General features: G+C 42.4%; 1 protein-coding gene across 1 annotated transcript; it reads left to right on the top strand.

Annotated features, from left to right (window-relative positions):
* The first annotated feature begins 815 nt into the window (after nt 1-815).
* Nucleotides 816-24,706, top strand: CRTAM (cytotoxic and regulatory T cell molecule). The gene is made up of 14 exons (XM_024196618.2): nt 816-864; nt 7,289-7,435; nt 10,748-10,900; nt 14,474-14,617; nt 17,120-17,281; nt 17,938-18,012; nt 18,114-18,218; nt 18,779-18,886; nt 19,721-19,819; nt 21,192-21,290; nt 21,757-21,861; nt 22,483-22,629; nt 23,016-23,099; nt 24,576-24,706. The coding sequence occupies exons 1-14, from the start codon at nt 816-818 to the stop codon at nt 24,704-24,706; spliced, it is 1,608 nt and encodes a 535-aa protein (XP_024052386.2).

The raw sequence follows: 24,706 nt of genomic DNA, 5'->3' as shown, positions 1-24,706 counted from the left end.
TATCCCCATTGGACACATAGGGACCTGAGGCTCAAACACACTAAGGGGCAGATTTTTTGAAGCTATGTAGGCACCTGAAGATTCAGAAAGGTGCCTGCTGGTATTTTCAGAAACTCACCATTTTGAAAATCTTTGAATCCGAGAGCTTTTGAAAATCCCACTAGGCACCCACCTGCCCCTTCTGGCACCTACATAGAGTTAAAAATCTGGACCTAAATTCCAACATCACACAGGGAGCCTGAGGTAGAATAGAGAATTGAAACCAGCTCTCCTGAGGCCTAATCTCCAGACCATCCTTCCTCCACAAGTGCACCCCCTGTCTTTAAGTGGTTTCCATCATATACAGGGTTTATAGTTTGGTTCAACGTTTCTCAGCACCCCCACTATACACACTGGTCCAGCACCCCTGTCTCTCAGGACTCTATATTTCTTTTTATCCTTGTCTCGCTCTCCTGCTATGCTCTTTTTTCCCACAGAGCACAAGTGGGATGCAACCCCTATGACATTTGAGTCTAAGCGGGCATAGAGTCATAGCATCTAGCACCTGTCAACCACAGTTTAATAATTTTAGAACACACATGGGGTCACACAGCTTTCTCCCTAGTGGTCACGGCAGAGGAAACAACCCAGCGAGAAGGCAAGTGGGAGCAGCAGAAAAAGAAGAGGGAGGGAGTGACCTCAGCGCTGATGAAGTCATGGTAACCCCACTCCCCACCCTGTTGAAAAGGAACCGACTGTAAGTCTGCACTTCTAAAGCGAAGAGGAAGTTTGTGCAGCATAGCAGACAGAGACAGGCTACGTTTACATCCCACAACATGAATCTCACCGCCGTGCTCTGTATCGTGGCTTTGTTACCACTGCAAGGTAAGCGACATTGTTTAACTGTCTGTCTTAAAAGCTCTTAAATGGAATTATTTTGTTTACAGAACTTCACTGCACCACATGCCAAAGTGCTTTTTATTATTAGCTGCATTGCACTATCGCCACCAAGCTTTTCAACAGGATCTTCTGTCACCTAAGGGCCACCCAATTCCAATTAATTGTTAAACCTAATGACAATCATTTGCCTTATAAGCCTTGGAAACACAGTGTAGAGGACAGAGAGCCAGGAACTGCTGGATTCTCATCCTAGTTCTGATCCTGACTCACAAAATAGCCTTACATGACTTACATCTCTCTACCTCCATTTGCCCATCTGTAAAATAGGGCTAATGGCAGCTACCTTCCAGGTGTGCTGGAAGGGTAACCTAGCCTTGTTTAATGTTTAGAGAGTGCTTTGAAAACAGCGCACTATATAAATGTTCAGTATTATTATTCCTGCTACAGGATGTAGCCCTGTTTACATATGTTGCTAACCTGCGCCTCATCACTCACACACATCAGCATGTGTGCAAGGATTGCCTGTGGACATGTCAAATAATGACCAGATTTAAACAAACAAAGGCCCATGCAAGTCAATAATTCACACTGAAGGACACTTACAGGTGACATTCCTGATCCTTGCATGATTTTTGCACTGCCTGCAGTATGAACCCCAAAAGGATAGTCTCGCCCCACTTCTTTACAATGATTTAAGAGAAGAAATTGCAGTAAGGTCTCATTTCCTGAGACTTTGGTAATAGTGCAAAATATACTACTATATGAGTGTATTGTGAATCCGAGTCCAGATTAAAGTAAATAGACAAAGTACACTTTACGTTACATCATCCCTGGGATGGGGTATATCGTTATTGCTTGTGTTTGTTAACTAAGTGGTCACCTTTAAAACTGGTCATTTTAATCTTAAATTAAATGGATATGGTTATTTTGATATTTGCAGTGTTCCATTTACTTACTCTAGGGAAAACCCAGGGAATACAGCGAATCCTGAGATCATAGTATTAAGTTATTATCTAAGGCAACTGACCAGCTTTTGGGGCCAACCACTGTACTCTAATTTGCAAAAATCCCGTTGTGCATACAATAAGCTTCCCAGATGTCAGTGTAAATTAGGGAGGTTCTATTGTACAATCAAACCAGTCATAGGCAGGGCCCCCTGTATTCTGCAGTTATTAAATCTGCCACAAAATTCACTCCTTGCTGCAGAATCTCACTGTTCATTTCTTTGTTAATGATATTTCTAGTCTGATGGTTGTAAAGATAACGTTGAAAACATGAACTGAGTTGTAAACCATTGAGATTTCTGTATGAGTCTGCAGACAGTCTGAAACAATAGCTCAGAGACGTGAGCTGCTCCATTCATCCCAGTCCTGCTGCCTCTTGCTCTCCAGTTTTCCCCAGGAGGAGGAATGGATTGTACTACAGTGTATGCTCTCTGCGTTGTTCCATGGAACTGAGGTGGTCATGGAGACAGAGCTTGTAGCCAGCTTGTAGCCAGGGACCTGGCCTAGGGATATACATTGGGCTTCTCAAAGGTGTAACTGCCAAGGCCCAGGTGGCTGGGGTGATGAGCCATTGAAACTGGCTACCAGATTCACCCCTTGCCATCCTCAAAAGTAATCAACAAATTTTACATCAATAAATATATGCAATTCTGAGCCACAGCTGAGTGTGTTTGCATGAGGGTTGGGAGGACGACTGGAATGAAGGGCATTTCATGATGCCTGAATAAATTCACATTACCCCAGCATTGGGGCTGTTGTGAAATTTGGTCCCAGTATGCCTATAGATTTTACTTTAATAAGGTAACTTGATTCCCAACACCTCTATGGAGCATGGTGCAATTCTGACGGGGTAGGGCAGTCAGAGACTCCCCACCAGCCAGTGCATTAAGAACGCCCACCAGAAAAGAAGAGTTCCATAGGTGGAAGCAAATAAGATAACACTGCCTCAGGCAGCATTAACACAGGCTGAGATATTCATGGTTCAGCGAGTGGGAGAGGGTGACGGAACAACGTGCAGACACTACCATCCCCTTCCCACCAGCCCCGCTTTCTCCCGCCTGCAGATCCAAATCCTCATGGACGAGTTTCCATGGGGCTGGGTGAAGGGAGAACAATGCGGCAGAAACGGCCTCCCATCCCCTGCAGCCACACTCTCCGTTATGCCACTGGGGTTTCTGTCCTCCTCGCCCCATTCATGGAGGTAGAGGAGACATGATCTGGTCACTGGTTCCTCAAAGGAACCCCCTAGGGAGATACTGTGCAGAATGTGAATGATCTGCGATGCCCAGTCATCTGAAAACCCAAACAATGCCATTGTTCACTTCCGTTTAGAGACAGGTCTCAGTCCTTGTCTGTGGTTGAGGAGCACTTGGGACAACTCGAGGAAGGGAAGCTGGTCAAATCTCCACTCCTCCCTGCAATCCTGAGCTGGCTGCTCCCATGGAATAATTCAGCACAGCCTAGAGGCTGCTCTAATTTCCTCCAGGTACCAATGGCTCAGTGGGGTCATTAGAGCAACTGGGGATCAATGGAGCACAGAAATAACCCTGACTTCATCCCCTACGCTGTCCATAGGGAGTGGAACAAGATGAGTATCTCCCTATATTATGTCAAGTATCAGGAGGTATCAGATGATTATCTCCCTATATTATGATGACCCTTTTGTGACCAGCTACAATGGCTTTAGGACTGCTGTGCTGGAGGAACAGGGCAACACTGCCCCCGGAGAAGGAAGGAAATTCGGCCCATGAGTCATGGCTGGTGGACATCCCAGTCTCAGATGGAAAGTCTTGTGTGTTCAGTTCTGGGGTTTAGTCTTTTTTTTTTTTTTTTAAACGTGCTTTCCTATTTAGAGTCTGGTTTCTCTCACTTCAAAGAGTATGAGCTGACAGACCCCCCACGCCAGTGTCAGTGACAGGAAATAGTAAAGATGCAGAAAGGCCCTGTGGAAAACCACAGACAAGGCTACCTCAGCTACACTAACAAGATGAACCTGGTAACGCACATCTTTATAGATGGAACTATGGAGGGCTCACAAAAGGAATGTTTTCTTTTGCCATTGAGTCTGGGGCAACCACTTCTAAGTGTCATGAAACCTGAAAAACTAGCTTATTGTTGTTTCCCTCATATAATGGATCCTTTTTTGTTTCAAAAACAATTTAATCCTGGGAGATGGAGATGGTATCAAACATAAACAAATATAAGGCTGAGCCACTTAAATAGAACATAGATTGCCAGCAAAGAGCCGTCTATGGGAGAAACACGAACCGAATCAACTTCTTCCTCAATCATAATTTCTCACGTCACTTTCATTGGGGTAATTTTGGTCTCTGTGCCCTGCAGAGGCATTAAAATGGCTAATGGAAAGCACAACATATTCATGGTTGTCACTATCTGCTTGTCTCCTACAAAGGCGTCCATAAAACGGTCCCGGTCATTATAATTAGGAATGTAAATTCAGCAGCAAAAAAATCACCTCTGTTGAATGACATGAACTGAATAATTTGCCAACGTGTCATTATGGTGCTGAATAATGGGTTGACCACTGAATCGGAAAGAATTAGAATTTACAAACACATCCCAATTTATAGATTCTGTGGCCACAAGGGACCATTGTGAATGATCATCTAGTCTGACCTTCTGCACACAGGTCAAGGACTTCCCTGAATTTATTACGGCTTCAAGTCCAGCTGCTGTGCTTGAACTAGAGCATCACCACAGGCCTCCCCTCACTTACATTGGTGAGAATCAGGAGTAACTCCACTAAGTCAATGGAATTTCACTGGGGTAAAACAACGTAAGCACGAGAAGAATCAGCCCCACGGTTTCTTTTTATGATTAATGACTAATAGGGCTGTTAAGTGAGGACGGACAATTGGTTTGTATTGGATGAGTCACTCCTTCATGCAAAAGGACAACCTCTGTGCTTCCTGGTTCTGGCCGCCAGGGTAGACAGCAAAATGCTCAAGTACCATGAGAGTTTGCAGCTTTATGGACCCTATAGATCAGACAGTGAGGGCCACATTGATACCAACAACTGAAGCCTTGGGTGTGTATCCAGCTCAATTTACAGTGACTTACCCTGGGGACGAAGTTTGCCTTCCATGAGAGCTCCCAGCTACACTGCTAACCATTTCCCTCTGCCACTCCCCGGGTGGGAGATGAGTAAGGACATGGAGGGGGACGTGGCTACAGACCTCCATGTCTACCACCTTCCCTACAGCGAGCCCAATCCTGCTGTCACTGAACTCAGTAAAAAACCTCCTGTTGACTCCAGTGGCAAAGAACCTAAGATTGCCATTTTTGGTTCTTTTTAAAAAATAAAATGCTTCCTATTTGTGCAACCAAGGCAGACCCATTGCCCCAAAGGTTCAGCGCTCCCACACTCTGGCAAGCAACTTGCTGTAGGCAGCTACTTTAAAAAGAAAAACTGATTGAAAAATAAATTCCCTTAACTGCCTATTTACTTAGCTCTGACACAGTTACTGCTGTTCGTAATTTCTCCAACGCATGTTTGTTTGGAGGAGGCCAAAAATAATTTAAGGCCATAAAACATTTTCACAAAGTGCATTATATATCTCAGCGTGATCAATTCTGGCTGGGAAGAGGAACGTACTTTATTGCTTCACTGTAAAATGAGCTGGGAGAATGGAATTTCTTTTTAGTTACATATGTTAGGCCAGATCCTGACTTTAATGGAGCGCCGTACCAATTTACTGCAACTAAAGATCTAGACCAGGGGTGGGCAAACTACGGCCCGCGGGACCGTCCTGCCCGGCTCCCGAGCTCCTGGCCCGGGAGGCTATCCCCGGCCCCTCCCTTGCTGTTCCTCCTCGCCCACGGCCTCAGCTCGCTTGTTCGGGGTGGTGGTCGGGGGCGGGGGTGTGGATAGGGGTCGGGGGGAATAAGGAGTTGAATGGGGGCAGGGGTCCCGGGGGGGCAGTCAGGAAGGAGGGGGGGTTGGATGGGGCGGCAGGGGGCAGTCGGGGGCAGGGGTTCCGGGGGCAGTCAGGGGACAGGGAGAAGGGGTGGTTGGATAGGGCAGGGGTCCCGGGGGGAGGGCCGTCAGGAATGAGAGGAGGGGTTGGATGGGGCGGCGGGGATCCGGGGGCACTCAGGAACAGGGAGCGGGGGGGGGTGGATGGGGCAGGGGTCCCAGAGGGGCCGTCAGGGAACGGGGAGGTTGGATGGGGCAGGAGTCCCGGGGGGGGGGGTCAGATAGGAGATGGGGGCCGGGCCACGACCCCCTCCCCTAACTGGCCCTCCATACAATTTACAAAACCTGATGCTGCCCTTAGGCCAAACAGTTTGCCCGCCCCGATCTAGACATTTGAATATAAAAGGATTGATTTTCAGAGGTGCTGAGCACCCATGATTACTATTCATTTCAACTGGAGTTGTGAGATCACCACTTCTGAAAATCAGGCACAACGACCGGTAATTGCAAGACAGCGCTTTGACCTTTGAGTCATTTGTTCAAATCTGGCCCAGGCTGGTAACTAAAAACCAGTGTGTGTTTAAATGCATGGAGCATTTATTCATCGAATCCACCTATTTCTGGCTCTTCGATGGCTTGTGTGAAATAAATTGAGGGGTCCAGTTGTGGTGGGCAGGTGCGCAACATCACAAAACCACCACCACAAGTGTTGGGAGTCTCAGCAGAGCTTCCAAAGATCAAACGGGTCCTAGCGCTGAACCCTCTTCTCATCCATAGAGGGACTTCAGGCCACCTATGGGAGGGCTGTGGAGAGATGGCCGTGGGATTAAGGCTGCAGGCTAAGACTCTGGAGACTTGAGTTGGGTTCTGAGTTCTGCCACAGACATTGAGGCCAAGATCCTCAAAGGTATTTAGGAAATTGATTTCAATGGAACTTAGGCACCTAAATGCCTTTGAATCTGGACCTGAGTGTCTTTGGGCCTTAGCGCCCTACCTTCAAAATGGGGATAATAGCACTTCCTTGCCTTACAGCGATGCTGAGAGGATAAATATATATGTTAATAACTGTGAGGTGCCCAGATACCTATGGCAGATGAAGACCATAGAGGTACCTAAATTAGATAGAGTGGCACATTCGCAGTACAGGGAAGCGTGAGATGCCATTGTCCATCCTGTCCCTGTTCTGGGGATAGAGGAGTTCACTCCTTAGGTCTGTCGAGCCAGCGCCTCTTGTTGGCATGAGATTCACTCTCGGGGCTTGTCTACTGGGGGAAATTTACCAGTATAACTCCTAGTGGACACTTATTCTAGAACAAGAGTGTCTACATGGGGAGTTATATTGGTATAAATGTACAATTATACCAGTAGAGTTATGCTGGTAAATTTCCCCTCGCAGACAAGCCTTTTTGAAAAATGAATGCTCTCAGTTTGCCTCACATCGCATTTCACAACTGTTTTTCTCTGGCAGGGGATTTTCAAGAGGTTCACACTGAAAGTGTCACTGTGGAGGAGGGGCAGGATTTAAGCCTACAGTGTGATTTCACCGGAGACCACGAATCTGCCTTGGAGTGGTCAAACCCTCGGGGGTTTGTTATTTTTCTAAAAAGCCACCGAGGTAAGTGTCAAAACCTGCACCCATGTTACTTTCCATTTGGTAGGAGAGGGGTCAGTCATCGGTGGTCTTTCCAATCTCCCACCTACTGTAAGATCTGACTCACCTACAGGCCCACCACTTAGAGCTCTTGTACAGTCAGTCGCTTTCCTACAGGAAGTTGATTAAATGGAAACCCCACCAGAGTGGTTTGTAAATGGGGCCTCAGGGAATAAACTGTATTTACAACTAACACCAGCTCAAAAACCCACCACTGACTGAAAGGACCTACGCATGCTGTAGATTGTGTCTGATTTAGCTGAGAAAGAAGGTTCAAAGCGTTCCTTGCTTAGAATCCGCATTGGTTTTTAACTTATTAAAAAAGCACCTGTTTTGATAAGAAGCTGGTGAGTGCTATACCATGGAGACAGCTAACTGATGCGAACACACCCATGTTTACTGCTACCTTGTCCTCCACCCCACACCTGTCTGTCCCCCAGTGCCATCTTGTCACTCCTAGATTGTGAGCTCTGTGGAGCAGGGACTGTCTGTTTTACAGAGCATAGCATAGTGGACCCTGATCACTCTTAGGGCTGCTAGATGCACTAAAAACAACAGGGATTTTTCAAAGGGAATCTGGCACCCAACTCCCGTTGAAATTCAGCGTGAACTGAGTCCCCAACACCTAATGGGTCCCTTTGAGAATTTGAGCTCAAATCATCATCAATATGATTGCTGAGTGGATAACTGCAAAATTTTATTGAATAAATAATCTGACAAATACATTTGCCAGATAATTTAGTCAATAAATTTTGCAAACATTTGCAAATGGAATACATGGTGAACTTTTAAAATATTGATATTATTATCATTATTATTATTAGCCCAGCTCCTAAATCACGTATATGCTTTTGAAAATTTTGTCCAATTCAATTTACCAATCTCAAAGAGGTGTAATAGTAGGTTAGGATGGAAGATCGTACCAAGAGTCTATAAACCCAAATCTTTAGCTGGTGTCAATCTACATGACTTCATTGAAGTCAGTGAAACTACACTGATATTGTCAGGTCTGCTGGAACAATTTGTGTAGTGGGGGTTCTGAGAGCCATTGAACCAAACTGTAAACCCTGGATATAATGGAAACCACTTCAAGCCAGGGGGTGTGGCAGCCCCCCTAGTTCCAGCACCTAGGGATATTGCACCAGCTGAGGGTTTGACCCACAGTCTATTCCTCTGCAAAGGCATGTGATAATCTCTTTACAGGGTGTATAATATTTAAGTGATATTAAACACAAGGATTAGTGTTTGTAAAGTACTTGATATGTCTGAAGCACCGTATTTTTGCTTTTTTTCCATGTTAGTGGAGAAACAAAATTTTATGCCATATGTGGGCATTTGCGTTCTCATTCTTATCACCATAAGTCCCTGTTCAAAGAAGCAATGTGACACACAGCTTAACAAATCATTTTCTTATTCCATATGGCAAAAAATTAAACATGACTAACCAGCTAGCTTACACACAACAGTGATTTGAACATTATTTTTCTTTCATATTTAGTCCTTTTCAGAAATTAAAACACCTATGATTCCATCACTCGCCTAAATATTTTTAAGGCCTTAAAAAGCCTCAGCTAAAAAAAAAAAAAGAAGTTTCTGAGGTCCTTTAGTCTCCCCCAATGGATGGCCCATTTCCTCAATTTCAGTTCCTACTTTAAAGGCAGGCTGTTAGTTTCTGTGTTGTGATTGCGGTGAGCAAAGGCGACGCCGGTTGGGAGGGGACGGGGGAGGGCAAAAAGTGCCCCTCCCCAAACAACTGGGGGTGGGGGCACATTCAGCAGGGAACCCCAGCAGCAAAAGGAGCAGAACGTGGGTCCCCGCGCCAGCAGCTCCTCCGGCGTGGCTGTACGGGTACTGCCCCCAGCCCTGTCCTCCAGTGGAGCTGTACAGACCCAGGAGATGCAACTGCGTGGAAGGCCTGAAATTGGCATCCTGCGCAGCAGGAGGACAGACCCTTCCCACCCATAACATGGGATGGGGAGGGGACAGGGACAGCACAGAGGCCCAGGCTGGGGGCAGAGAGGAGTCACATGAGGAGGTCATGTGCCCCCCTTTAAGTCCCTCCCATGAGTTGCCAGCGGGAGAGCTGATGTGACCTGCTCGACTCAATCCCAAGATTCCCATGGGTCACACAGGGGAAAGAGTTTAGGAGTGTCTTGGAAGCCCAAAGAGATATTAATCTGCTGAGAGATCTGGATATTCCAGGAAGGTATCTCGTTAAAGGGCAACTAATTAGGCAAAACTAGGATTAGAGGATCAGACAACTCATTAATACTTCAAGATTTATGGATGTGGAGCATTACATAATTCCACCCCCCTTTTGCAGATTGGGAAACAGGCCCATCACGGCGAGATGGTGCATAAAGTCACACCATGAGTCTGTCTCTAAGAGGGGAATAGATCCCCACTCTCTGGAGTCCTAACCCTATCCTATATGCACTGGATCATGGTACAGCCCCTTCCATGCTGCCTCTTCGTAATTCTCCAAACATTTGTTGACATTTACCTGCCCCAGGACCCAAATTCCATTAGTATCTTGAGAACCCCCATAAACCAACATCAATGAATTTAGTCTCACAACCCTCCCCTGTGAGGCAAGGAAGTCTAAGAGGAGGCAGTGTGGTTTAATGGATGGTGCACTAGCCTGGTTCTATTCCCAGTTCTGCCTGCTGCATGGCCTTGGGCAAAGCACTTCAGCTCTCTGTGCCTCTATTTACCCTTCCACCCTTTGTTTGTCTTATCTCTTTAAACTTTAAACTCATTGGAGCAAAGACATGTCCTACTGCGTGTCTGTACAACACCTAGTACAATAAGGCCCCAGTCTAGGTTGGGGACCTCTAAGTGCTACTGCAATATAAATAATTAACATTAGCCCCATTTGACAGATGGGAAACTGAGGCAAAGAGATTTGCACAAAGTCACACAGGAAGTCTGTGGCAGAGCCAGGGACTGAACTGTAGTTTCCTGAGTGCAAGAAGAATGTTTTACCCACAAGACCCACCTGCCTCTCAAACCAAACTTCTTTCTGAGCTTTGAAACACACAGGAAATGTTATGACCTCCCTTCCCCCTCATGTGCACTATTTTTAATGTATTGCTATAGATCCAGCTAGGAATGATTAGTACTAGAATTGTTCATTAAACACTGTGAGCGAATGAATGAAAAAGAATGTCATTCACACCTGATGAACAAAGCCAATCTCACCTGTTATCACTTTGGTTACCCATGTCGCTCATATGTACCAATGCACTTACTATGCCATTCTTTTTTCACTTACAGGTTTAAAAGATCAGAGATACAAGCTTATCCACTATTCAAAAAATAAATTATCTATCAGCCTCTCTAATGTCACAGTACAGGATGAAGGCACATACACATGCTTCTACTATGACACACCAGTCAAAACCAAGAAAGTGAATGTTACTGTCTTAGGTGAGTTCCATTAGAGAAGCTAAATTTCCATAGGTTTCTAATAAAATCCAAGCTCCTATGTTTTTATTTCTGAATGAAGGCTATCCCATTTTACTGTATTCTTTTGTAATATGTTTAAGAGGCCCTGTTGTAGTAACTAAGGCCCCAAAGTTATGAGTTATTACTATTCAAGAATTGCCCAGGTATCAAGACCTTTTAGAAATGATCGAACAGAGGGCTAAGAGAATAAAAATCCAATGCCTAACAGCTAGATTTCTTCAACAGGCTGAGGAAATGCAGAATTGGAGCAGCCTTTCATAAGAGCGTACTGCTGGTACTGCTAACAAGAGCTCCCCTGTTCCTTGTCTGTGAATGAGTTAAAAATTAAATGCATATCAAAAGTGAAAATATTATATAATATGCCAAATAGAGTTGCCAAATAGGGAACTTAATGAAATATAATTGTATTATTCAAATGTGCATAAGAGGGAAGTCAACTATAAGTGGCACAGTATTGGGCAAAATATTATCAACTTTAATGACAGGGTTTACCTCATGGGCAATGCTTTTAGGAAAGAAAGGGACTGTGGTCATATTGATTTGTTTTTACTTTAAGTGATAAACTGAGGAAGTCAGGCTAATGCTAGCAATCAAATATGCTTATGCTACCAAGTTAGTGAAATATGCTTGTGCTAAAAGAGGCAGTGAATACAAGGAACTGAAATCAAATAGTATGTTTATAAGGACACTTGACCACAGGGTGGAATAGCCAGAAATGTAACTATTTGATTCATAATGCAAAGACTCAGCTCAGCATACATACCAAGATTTCACCATTGTTGTTAAAAAGAACAAAAGCAGAAGATTTATACAGGTCTACTAGCCTGTTGAAGAATAACAGTTCTTGAAGTGACATTGTATTGTATAACGAACTATTAAAAGAAGTTTGAAAAGCATCAAAGGCTATGGAGGGACTCTGTATACATTATATGAACCTTAAACTGAACATCTCAGCAACTAGCTAAGTGTTGATAGAGAAACTGTACCCTGAGTAAGCATAACTGCAAAGTAGGCCAAGGGGATACACCACAAAGGGGCCCATGAAAAGTGATTTGGTTGCTATGTTGGTGGCTCAAGCAAACCAGCTGGTGCTCAGGGTATGTCCCAAAATGGATGCACCAAAGTTATGACCTTATTTCATATAAGCTGGAGTGAGAAAATGTATTGCACAAAGAGACTGGAAAACTCAAGTCCACTGGGAGAAATCAGCTGACATGTCATTCTCTGATTGAATGGTGAGAGAGGACAACTTTCATTTTGGCTGGACATTTAGAATCTTGAGAAGTATTGGTCACTATCTGATTGAGCCACACCCAGAACCTCCAAGAAGTGGAACAAAGTTGGACCACCCAGCGAAAATAGGATAAAATAGCCTGTCTCCTTCAGCACATCGCTTCCTGAAAGCCAAAGACACCTGGAAGGAGGAAGAACTGAGTTCCTGGTCTGGCCACCTGGGAGTCCTCTTAGTTGTCACCTCTCTCTTTCTATTTTCCAGCAACTCAGGTTACCCACTAGCAGACCAGGAAAAGACTATAGTCATGTCCATCCTTTGCTCTGCCTATTTACACATGGTCAACTCCTGCTGTGGAGATATCTGAGCTGAAAGCTAACAGCTGAGCAAAGACCTGGTGATAAGCAACACACAGACTTTCTTTTGGGTCACATTGCAAAACAGTCAATTTACCACTTCCTGAAACTGGACACCTAATTATTAAAGAAGTGTACATGCTCCCATACGCTTTAAAGATGGTCACAGAGTTGCAATGTGTTTCCTTATTTTGTAATAGGTTCCAGTCAAGATTGTTATAACATAGATTTGAAACTGAACAAATTACTGTTACCTAAGATTGCAGACGGCTGCATATGTGTCTACAACAGTTAATGGTTTCATACTGCTTTTCAAGTTCTCGGTGTATACAGACATAAAATGAGATCAAGTGTTCAAGCTTCTTGAACAGCACTCAGTCTATACAGTTGGTCATAAATGCAGAGTTTATGTTAGTTAAGAGTGTTAGCCAGATCCTGGGGTTAATATAATTTGTGGTGAAGTAGGTTAAAAGCGTTGACTACTTTGGTGAATTGATATGTAAGTAATTAACCAAATTACCTTGTGATCTATCTTTGTATTGTATTTCCTCTGTTGTGTTCGCAACACTGGAGTTGATAACCAATTGGCACAAGTGAGGCCCTATTCTGAGGGACTCTTAGTCAAAATTTAAACAAGGTCACCTTCCCAAGATAGTGATTGAGTATAAGTGTTATTCTCTATTGTGGTTATGTATTTTGATTCTGAAAACGTAAATAGTTATATGAACCCATTTTCTAGTTTGTTAGCCAAATCATAGTTCAATGCTATTTTTTGTTGCTTTATATAAGAACATAAGAACGGCCATACTGGGTCAGACCAAAGGTCCATCTAGCCCAGTATCCTGTCTTCCGACAGTGGCCAATGCCAGGTGCCCCAGAGAGAATGAACAGAACAGGTAAACATCAAGTGATCCATCCCATCACCCATTCCCAGATTCTGGCAAACAGAGGCTAGGGACACCATACTTGCGCATCCTGGCTAATAGCCATTGATGGACCTATTCTCCATGAACTAATCTAGTTCTTTTTTGAACCCTGTTATAGTCTTGGCCTTCACAACATCCTCTGGCAAAGAGTTCCACAGACTGACTGTGCATTGTGTGAAAAAAATACTTCTTTTTGTTTGTTTTAAACTTGCTGCCTATTAATTTAATTTGGTGCCCCTAGTTCTTGTGTTATGAGAAGGAGTAAATAACACTTCCTTATTTACTTTCTCCACACCAGTCATGATTTTATAGACCTCAATCATATCCCCCCTTAGTCGTCTCTTTTCCAAGCTGAAAAGTCCAAGTCTTATTAATCTCTCCTCATATGGCAGCCATTCCATACCCCTAATAATTTTTGTAGCCTAGAGTATTAGTCTTAAAAGTCTGAAGTACAGTGAGTAAATAAAGTACCCTAAATGCAGCTCGGTGTGGATGGTCGGCCAAATTCTCTGCCCCCTCTCTCTGTCCCTGGGCAGTGCAGGATGGAATCTGGCCCTCGCTTCTTTGCTGGGGAGGTTCTAGTGTGGAGGTGTTCCCAGTGAATACAGAGGCACCGTCCCTGCTACACTTCATCCCCAGCACAGGGAAAAGGGAATGTCTGGGGGCGAAAGAGGCATAGTCACAACATACTGTGCTCTAGCGATGCTCAGCTGGGGAACAATCTCTTGGAAACTGTTGCCAGCTGGTGCAAGTTAGGACCGCCTCTGTATGCTGCTCTAACCAGTGATGGGGCCAGGGAAGAAATCAGGCAGATATGTCCAGTTTTTAGGGTTAGGGACTGCATCGTTATATGCAGTTGTATAGTGCCAAGCAACATGGAGCCCTGATCCTGGCTGGGGCCTTGAGGTGCGGCCTTAATTGAAAGAAATAATAATATGGGGTGAGGTACATGCAACCAATCATAAGGCTGATTGCACAAGACTGTAAGAGCCTAATCTCATCACTTATCTCTTTGTTACAGCTGCTCCCTCCAAGCCACAGTTGGAAGTATCCGATATTAGAACCAATGGCAAAGAAGAAAAGATTGTACTGAGCTGCTTCACCCAGGGAAGTAAGCCCCCTCCTCAGATTACATGGCTTCTAAATAATGGGCTGGAAGTCTATGGTGAGTTTTACATGGCCACTGAGTGGCATTTGTTTGTTGGGAATGTTCTTATCAGCCATTAATGTACTGTACAAATACCACTGAACCAGCACTGGTCCAGTTTGGAAAGGTCTCAGCACCTGGGTATGGGAGACCTGAGAACTGGATACAAGTGCTAAATGCTGGGGAGACCTCTTTTTAAAGGGAGAGGGTTGACTCAGGACAGCTAACAGTGGCACAATTTTCACAGCACAGACATAGTAGTTAATCTTCAAACTACCTCTGTGACTAACCCCGTTTTCGAGGTGGGGAGCTGAGGAACACAGAGGTTAAGAGCCAGATTCTGAATCCCCTTTTCGCACTGAATATAGCACTTACGCATGCCCGTAGTTCCATTGCTTACTGAAGGTTGCACTATCTGTCCTTGAGTGACTCGCTCAAGCCCAAACAGCAACCCCATAAAAGCCAACATTAGAACTCAGATCCTGGTTCCTGGCACTCAACCCACCAAATGCCTCCCAATCTCAGTTAATGAAGATCCGTCTTCCCTGGTAGAGCTCTGAGCACATGTATCTAAAGGGAGAGTAAGGAGCTAGTTTGAATTTACTTGCGTGGTTTAAACAACGGTTCTAAATATTGTGATCCAATAATAACTGCCTTGCTAGCGGGAGCAGCAACACACGCAAGAGGAAATGCAGGTCACTTTCAGTATGTGGGGGATAGATATGAAAGAATAGGTGTTAATGGTTTCCTCTCTACTTTACTTGCTATTTTGGAACGTGAAGTGAAAATTGTATTTGTATTTTGGGTCATGAAGCAAAGCTTGGCAAGTCTTCACCTATAATCTTGGTAAAATGTTTTCTGAGTTCCCTATTTTAAAGGAAGCGTGGGGGATTAGGAGTTGTGCAGCCTATCTAGAAAGTAATAAAGATGTAGATTATATGGACAATGTTACACCATGCAACCCAGAGAGGTCTTTTATATCTTGCATAACTGCTGCATTATTTCAAAGTAATGTACCTTGCTTAGTTTGTTAATCCGATTATGCATTTGTGCATGCAATACTGAGGCCTGGAGAATTTAAAAACTGCTGCTTACCTATGTGCTCTCTTGGCAGTTTGGAGCTTTATATAATAGGGGTGGGCCCCAAGCTGGAGCATTTTATACCTGATGCAATGTGCCCTTTGACCTTAAATCATATGGGCATCTGGGAAATGTAGTTGTGTAACTAAGGATCCATATTGTTCCAGGCTTTTTTGTTTGATACCTGAATAGAGTTTTATAATGCAGGATTTGATATTAAAGAATGATGATGAATTCTCTCATCTGTTTGCAGTACATGCAAATTAAATGGATTATAGTTTTGAATGGAAAAAAATTAATTTTGTTGGGTGATAGATTTTATCTCCTTCTTTAAAGGAGGCTAGAACCAAGGAATTTCCCTGGTTGAAAATTATAAATACAGAGTTAAGAGGGAAGGCTAGCTCTAGGAAGAGATTCTAGGCTCAAAGTATTAATGATCACTTGTCTTAGCAATTGACAGATACTGTGAATAGATTTCAAGACATTAATGCCTACAATAGAAAATGCCATTTGAGATTATTGTGAAAAATTTGAAAAGAACTGATTTAGCACACACATTTAGAATTTAGTCATTTATTCCTTTACATCATTAACTACATCCTTGTTTTTCCACATGGCATTGTTAATAAAGAGGTAACATCATCTAATAGCAGCAAACTGGGGGTCAGAAATGCTCGTGTTCTCAGTCTGGCTGTCCCATTAGTTTAAGTAACTTGCCTAAAGTCATCTAGTAATCTCTTTGTGTCTCTTTCCCCTGCTATAAAATAAGGATGATGAAAGCGACATCACAGGGTTGATGGGAGGATTAATACAGTGCTTTAAAAATTAAAACGGCTGTATCAGGAATTGTTATCGTATGTGCAAATATTGGGCATGCATAGTATATATTTATTTGTAGATTTAACAACTGCGATCTGTGTGAATATGGTAACAAAGCTATCTGGGAACTTCACTGTGGTGACAATGCTGCACTCAGATCTCTGTGTTGACTGCAGAACCAAAACTCAGATCCTTGTCCTGCTTCAAAATTATAGGCCCTTATCTCTTGAGTTTAAAGCCCTTTAGCAGTACATGGCTATGACCCAGTTGATTCCATTCAGGAGAGATCAGAGGTGCTCGTGTGAGCACACTATCCATAATGGTGTGGAACTTGCTTATATGCTTATAGTGAATTCTGCTATAGTGAAGTAGAACAGAATTCGTAGGTTTTTTTCAGTGCATGGTAGTGTGTAGATAGGAACTAAGCAATTCTGTCAAAAACATGACTTTGCTCTGTGTGGGCTCCGCTGTGATCCATTTACACAATGGAAACACTTTTGCTCAGGATTCATGTGTTGATTTAGCAGACCAAAAGTAAAGCAGATTTGTGACTGGAATGTTTTTCATTAAATTGCTTTTGACGGTTAAGCACTTAAATGTTTTCTTCAAATGGCTACTTAGGTGACATCAAACACCAGTTTGAACACGATGGAAAGAAATGCAACACAACCAGCAGTCTCGTAGTCCATGCATACAACCGAGATTCAACAGCCAGTTGTGTCATTCGTCATGAAACCCTACGAGGAGAAAGACTGACCGTATCTTTCCAGTTTGAAAATTTCAGTAAGAACAGCTTTTATTTAAGCATTGGTTGATTGGTGGTGATTCCTTTTAACATTTGAGCTTGAAGAATAATACCACTCTCTTGTATAGTGACTTTCATGAATAGATCTCAAAGCATGTTGCAACACACATCAGTATTATCAACCCCCTTTTACTGATGGGGAAACTGAGGCACAGTAGCAAAGTCACCCAACAAACCAGTGATAAAGCTAGGACTTGAACCTAGGTCTCTTGAGTCCTAAAACAGGGCCCCCATCCACTAGGCCACACTGAATTACTCTGTTATTTCTTTGCATAGATATATATGCATAACTGAAGGTGTGGTCTACCATTCAGAGAACAAGTATCAGAGGGGTAGCCGTGTTAGTCTGTATCTACAAAAACAACGAGGAGTCCAGTGGCACCTTAAAGACTAACAGATTTATTTGGTCATAAGCTTTTGTGGGTAAAAAAACCTTTATGCCCAAATAAATCTGTTAGTTTTTAAGGTGCCACCGGACTTCTGCTCCTTGTACCTCTGTTTACCATCTGTAAAAATGGGCCTAATACTTATCTACCTCCCATACATACTGTTAGATTCAGTTAACACTTGTAAAATGCTTGGAGAGCTTCAGATGAAAGAAACTAGGGAAATTCCAAGTATTATTGTTTTCCAGCGACTACTACAGACTCAGCTCCAAATGTGTTAGAAATAAGCACGAGGACCTCTGAGCATCCTCAGGATTATATGGGTAAGTACAATAATAAAAAGCTACTGATTTAAAAAAAAAAATTTTTTCCGTTAATATCATTTATTACGGTTCTCTCTTTAATGCATTGGTTCTTCCATTAGAATCCACAGAAGCTACCCTGCAATCTATAATACAGACATCACCTGGGAGCATATCTCTAGCAACAAGTACCCAACAGGAAGTTTTTTCTTCTCAGACAACTGTTGGTAGGTTCCACATTTTAAACTCTTTTCACTGTTGTAAATTAAACAATATAAATTGTAGAGTAGTGCTGAATTAAGGCAATCTGGGGCTTAGTAGGGAAAGGTTCGATATCCTGGTCAAACTGTTTGGCCAATGTTATTTGTTTATTATTTATATGTGTCTACATGATTGTGAAACAAATCATATAAAATTATTTGTAAAGTTCTTTTGCCCAGAATGTGGGCTGCAAAAGAATACTCAGGGATAGTACAGAATACTACTTGCATTGTGTTCAGAATTGGGTTCTTCTTTTCCAGTGATTGCTACAAAGTCCAATCCAAATATTAACACCATCTTCTCTCAAAATCCTCTGCACTCTACTGGGAAGAATTTTAAATTCATTTTTTGTTTATTTCATATCATTTTGAAAAAAAAATGGATAGCTGGCCCCATATCAAAACCTAGAGCCAAATGTATCTGGAGCTCAGGAAATTTCAGATCTGGATTCCATCTTTCTGGGTTGGGTTTATTTCTAAAATATGTCTTCCGATTTTCATGTCTTGTTTGGTGGATATTCCTTTAGGATCCAGCCAACCAAACTTTCCTACCACTGTACCTGAGAAGCCATCTAGTACCAGCTTACCAGCAATACCGACCCAGCAGAGGGAACTACCAGCCAACATAACTATTTGTAAGTACATTTTTTTTTCTTAATGACATTAAGGCAATTTGTTAAAATGTCATGTGTAGAGCAGATGGAAATGCTGCTGAGAACAAATTTATATTCCAGCTGTTGCAACGATACTTGAAACACAAAACACAATTGTTGTTACACACAAGTGAGCATTTTAGAATTGCATCCATCATAGAGGGAGACTGCCCTCTCTACTTCTCTCTTTGTAGTGAAGACAAACATATGGGGGCAGGTCCTCAGGTAGTATCAATTGTCATAGTTCCATCAATGCATGCTATGATTTTATTAATACCTATCCTTATGGATGCACTAGGTGGCACTGTGCCACAGGCTGACAGGAAATAAGCATGGTCAACACACTTTAAGGCTTAAGCTGTAAAGTTATTCAAGTGATAACAGCAGGATTGTCCCCAGATATAAAGAGGGTGGGAGGAGCTTCATTACCACTATATAAACTATGAATTGTTTGACAGTGAGAGACTTTGCACCCTTTAAAGGGGTCTCTCTGGCTATGCATAGTTATTTTATGGAAGAGATTTGGAAATGGAAATTAGTTAACGTTTATTTTATTTTTTTTTTACACCAATGCAATTTGGCCCAGATCCTCAAAGGTATTTAGCTGCCTAATTCCCATTAATTTCATAGAAGGTAGGCATCTAAACATCTTAGAGAATCCTTGCCTTTGAAAATCTCCCACTGTATGTGTAATGTCAGAGTGACACAGCATATAGACCAATTTTGTTTTACAAACGTGAGTTTAATTTATGCTCTGAATGTACAGTTATCTTTGTGTATAAGAAAAAGAAAACATTTCTCTTTTCATTTCTAAAGGGTCAGAAGTAACACTAACAGTAAATGAGGAAAATTCTAGTACAGAAGCACCAGCAACAAGTAGTGAACCAGCCACTCAAAATGCGAACAGCACCATTGGTATGTGTGCTAATGAATGTCCTTGTAAACTAAGCAGCCATGTGCTTTAGTGAACAGGGCTGGGAGGCAGGGATGCCCCAGTTCTAATCTGGGGTCTACCACTGATTTATTGCATTACCTTGGGCAAGTCATTTAAGGGCTCCACTGAGACTTTTCAAAGCTGCTTCAGGAATTTCCATATCCGGTTCCTACCAAGCATCCAAATGTTGTCATGATTTAGAAAACATCAGCCTCTGATTCTGGTTCCCATATTGTAAAATGGGGATCATTAATGTTCACCTGTTGGGCATTTGAGACTCAGCTACAGCGAGTGTTGTACAGTGCTTTGAAGGTGGAAAAGTCTAAGTATTGTTATAATTAATATTAGCTAAAGAATACGATGTCTTGTCTTCAGCGGGAGTTTACATGAGTAAGGAGTGAGAAAGAACTCAGACTCATAGACTTTAAGGTCAGAAGGGACCATTAGGATCTTCTAGTCTGACCTCCTGCACAAAGCATGCCACAGAATCTCACCCACCCACTCCTGTAACAAACCCCTGACCTATGTCTGAGCTATTGAAGTCCTCAACTCATGGTTTAAAGACTTCGAGGTGCAGAGAATCCTCCAGCAAGTGACCCATGCCCCACGCTGCAGAGGAAGGTGAAAAACCCCCAAGGCCTCTGCCAATCTGCCCTGGAGGAAAATTCCCTGAGCATGTGGGCAAGACTCACCAGCCAGAGTCTAGGGTGACCAGATGTCCCGATTTTATAGGGACAGTCCCAATATTTGGAGCTTTTTCTTATATAGGAACCTATTACCCACCACCCCCGTCCCGATTTTTCACACTTGCTGTCTGGTCACCCTAAGCCAGACACCCAGGAAAGAATTCTCTGTAGTAACTCAGATCCCACCCTATCTAGTGTCCCATCACAGCCCATTGGGCATATTTACCGCTAATGATCAAAGATCAATTAATTGCCAGAATTAGGCTATCCCATCATACCATCCCTTCCATAAACTTATCAAGCTTAGTCTTGAAGCCAGATATGTCTTTTGCCTCCACTGCTCCCCTTGGAAGGCTATTCCAGAACTTCTTATGGTTAGAAACCTTCATCTAATTTAAAGTCTAAACTCCCTGATGGCCAATTTTATATCCATTTGTTTTGAGTAAGAACATCAAGGTTTGGCCCTAAGGCACTTCTGAAAACTCCAGCCTTAAATAGCATTTATTAGAACTGTAGCTAAGAGTTTCCACAAAACACATTGTCAGAGACCTGAAATACTGACTTAGTAAGGCAGAATTTTTGTTGAGTCTGTCCATAGTTTGGGTTTCTGATCAGACTACTGAAAGGGATAAGGAAGTCAAAATATTTTCTACTTTTATTTCTACAGAGCCAGAAAGAACTTTGAACGTCACAGAAGAAACATCTGTTACAGATGTACCAGCAATAAGCAATGAACAATCAACTCAAAACTCCAACATCACCACTGGTAAATTTCTTAATGATGGAATAACATGGTAATCTAATGAACTGAACACGGGGCTGGGAGCCAGGAACTCAAATTCTAAACTAACTTGTAACACTGGATCACACTGTAATGTTGGCCAACTCACTTAACTTGCTGTTTTTCAGTTTCCTCAATTGTAAAACAGAAACAACACTTGCAAACCTACGAGAGCTATTTTGAGGCTTAATTGCTTGATCCTTCTACACTGTGGCAAGGATAGAAACCCTCAGTTTTATAATTAATACCACCTAAAGAATACAGAGCCAGATCTTCAACTCATGTAAATCAACATAGCTCCATTGAAATCACTATTGCTATCCCAATTTAAACCAGCCGGCCCATATATATATTCCTTGGAATCATTAAATGTTGAATTAATACAGCAAAGTGTAAATAATCTGGGTGACTGTGATTGGGCTAATCAGAGAAACACTTTTCATTTCTACAGGATCTGAAACGACATTAAATGTGACCGTTGCAGAAGAAACCTCTGGGACAGAAGAACCATCAATAAGCCATGAAGAAACAACTCTGAATTGTAATGCCACCATCAGTAAGTTCTTGTTAACACTAAATATGAAATGGGCCTTCCTGAAGTCAGCCTGGTTACCAGCAGCCAAGTGTCTACATCACCAAACCCACCATGAAGGACACTATAGGGTTGCCCTTGTTAAGAATCTCATAGGAGACCCATGGAGACCAAAAACAATATTAGCATCTAGAGGCATTGGGCTAAATTCTCTGCTGGTCCACTGACTTCAGTGGAGTTTTTCCCATTTTTACACAAGCAGAAAATTTGTCCTGGCTCCTCCATGTCAACGATGGGGAAGTTTACATTGCTGTTTCCTATGTATTTCTTCTCTAATAAACTACTAAACTCAATGAAAAGACTACAGCGGATTTTGGCTCAGAGCCTGAAACCAGTCTCCAGTATTGTCAACTTGCCCCTTTTGTGGCCAGTATGTTCTCAAACACAAACTTGAAGAACAATCTAATCATTAGGCTTAAAAATGATCTCACATTATCTACATTGTCAGCTCCTTTATTTCTGATGAACAGGCCTCGGCATTCATAACCGATCACGTGGCAATCTCTCTAATTGACAGTCCTCACCTTATTAGCTAAACATCGCAGGTAGTAGCTACCTAACTATATTAAAAATATTTTTTTATAGAAACAGATCTTAATTCTGAAGGAATCAGACGAAGGCAAACAAGTGTTTTGTTGCCAGTCCTGGTAGCGGTTCTCATTTTTGTGATGCTCATCATCGTCCTGCTCTTCATGAGGAAGCTGCAAAAAGCACACAGAGTCTGGAAGAGAGGTGAGTGATCCCACGATCTAAATCTCCAGTAATGTCTATGTTTAGGATGGGTGTGAGGGACTGGATAGTTAAGGGGACTGGTAACAGGATATGGGATCCTTGCATATCTAGGTCATTGGTTAAAATCAAGCCTGTGTCAGTGGTGACTGAAAGTTATTACAAACTGCTGTTCAGGATCCAAGGGGAAACGATTGGTGGTCTCAAGCCAAACCTCAATGGACAAGAGGATTGGCACTAATCAGCTCCTTTTTGGCAATCCGAGGACTGAATTGCCCTCTTACCACTGGATATTCTTCTAGTTCAGTATTTGGTCATGCGGGGATAGCAGGGTGGGCAAATGTATGAAAAAAGCTGCAACTTCTTATTTGCATTTGTTATCTGCACAGAAAATGACACTTCAGAGCAGACACTGGAGAGTTACAAATCCAGGTCTAATGAAGACAATCAAGCCCCTGAGAAGAATGGACAAGGTAAGCTACCACCACGATCACAGGCCATTGAAGATCCCATTGAAATCAGAGTTTTTCTACTGACTTCAACCCAACCAGGTTCAAGCCAACCTCATTGTTTAGGAAAGATTTGCAAACTGCAAATCTTAAGCTTCAATCATATAGTTTAGTCAAACCTTCTTAATAGGCCCAATGCCCACTGCAGACACATGACCATTTTTAACCATCTCTCACATTCACCATAATTGGGAAACCCATTACAGATTACATTTATGCTTAAAGCTTTTGATTGGGTTTTTGAAGGAGTTTAATAGTTAATTGTACAAATCCCATTGGAATTCAGAGAGCTGGGTACCTAACTCCCATACGTGTCTTTAAAAATTGCAGCCTTTATTTGGTTTTTATTAGATGTTCATGTTCACAAATATTATAAATGACAAATGCTCACCTCTAAACTCATTATTAGTTATTTGGAGGTGACGAGGTGTGACAGATAAGGGAGGGTAAGGAGATAAGACCTTGCCTTTTCCAAAACATTGCAGGTGGTAAAATGCTGCAAAGTAGGGGCTACCCAAATTTCAAGACACCAAGAACTTCCTTGGCAGCTTGCCGTGAATCAAAGGGGCACACCTTCTCTAGGGACGTGATGGATACTCCATGACTTGCAGTCTTTAAGTCAAGACTGGTGTCTTTCTAAAGTCTATGCTACAGTTCAAACACAAATCATGGGCTCAATGCAGAAATTATTGGGTAAGGTTCCTTGTCTCCTGTTATGCAGGAAGTGAGACTAGATGATTGTAATGTTCCCCCTGGCATTAAGATGTATGAATATTTACATAAATGTTTATCAAATAAATATGCACATGTGTAATATTTGGTGGGTCTTGTACCTTTGTTAGATTATCAGAAATTGCTTGTTTGCCGATTTCATCAGCAAAACACACCTGCACTTCATCAGCTTTGTCCTCTCTCTGTAGTTACAGGAAGAGCCAGCTGTGGGCTGCATTTTAAAACTCTGTGGGACACCTTGCTGTAAAGTGTGTTCCTACTGTACCATTAGAATCTATATAAACACATGCAGCTTTATGGCTAAAAAGTCAGACTAGTCGAAAAAGGCAGGGAAATTTGCAAACACTTTTGAAATAAAATAATTCTTTTTTTAAAATGTCAACCTTACATTTGACAAACTTTCATCAGCTCCATAATTGGTAGAAAAAAATGAGGGAGGGAAAAAAAAATCCAACATTTTTTGTCAAAAAAAGGGGAAAGATTTTATTGCAAAATTTTAAGTATTTCAACCAGCTTTAGTAGAAAGAACCAATTATTTTCTTGACCACAAGCTCAATCACTCTTAAATTGCTAGAGCTCCTGTCACTATAATATCTATAAACCATCTCTTTTGGATTTATCAGTAATGTTGTAGCAAGAATGAATTTCCATCAAAATAACCCCCTCAGTCTATACAAAGACATCAACAAATATGCATTTGTCTTCCAGTTGCCAATCAGAAGCCTACTATGCAATACGTAACTGAAGGATATGCAGGAACAATAAAGTCGAATTCAGAAGAAAGATCTGTTTCAACATTTGGGAAACGGCTGGCATATGGAAAAGAAACGGATGTATAG

Source organism: Terrapene carolina, unplaced genomic scaffold, assembly GCF_002925995.2.
Source record: "Terrapene carolina triunguis isolate 2854851 unplaced genomic scaffold, T_m_triunguis-2.0 Scaffold374, whole genome shotgun sequence".
NCBI classification, from domain to species: domain Eukaryota; kingdom Metazoa; phylum Chordata; order Testudines; family Emydidae; genus Terrapene; species Terrapene triunguis.
Note: the sequence above shows the minus strand (reverse complement) of the source record. Positions and strands in the feature narration are given on the sequence as shown.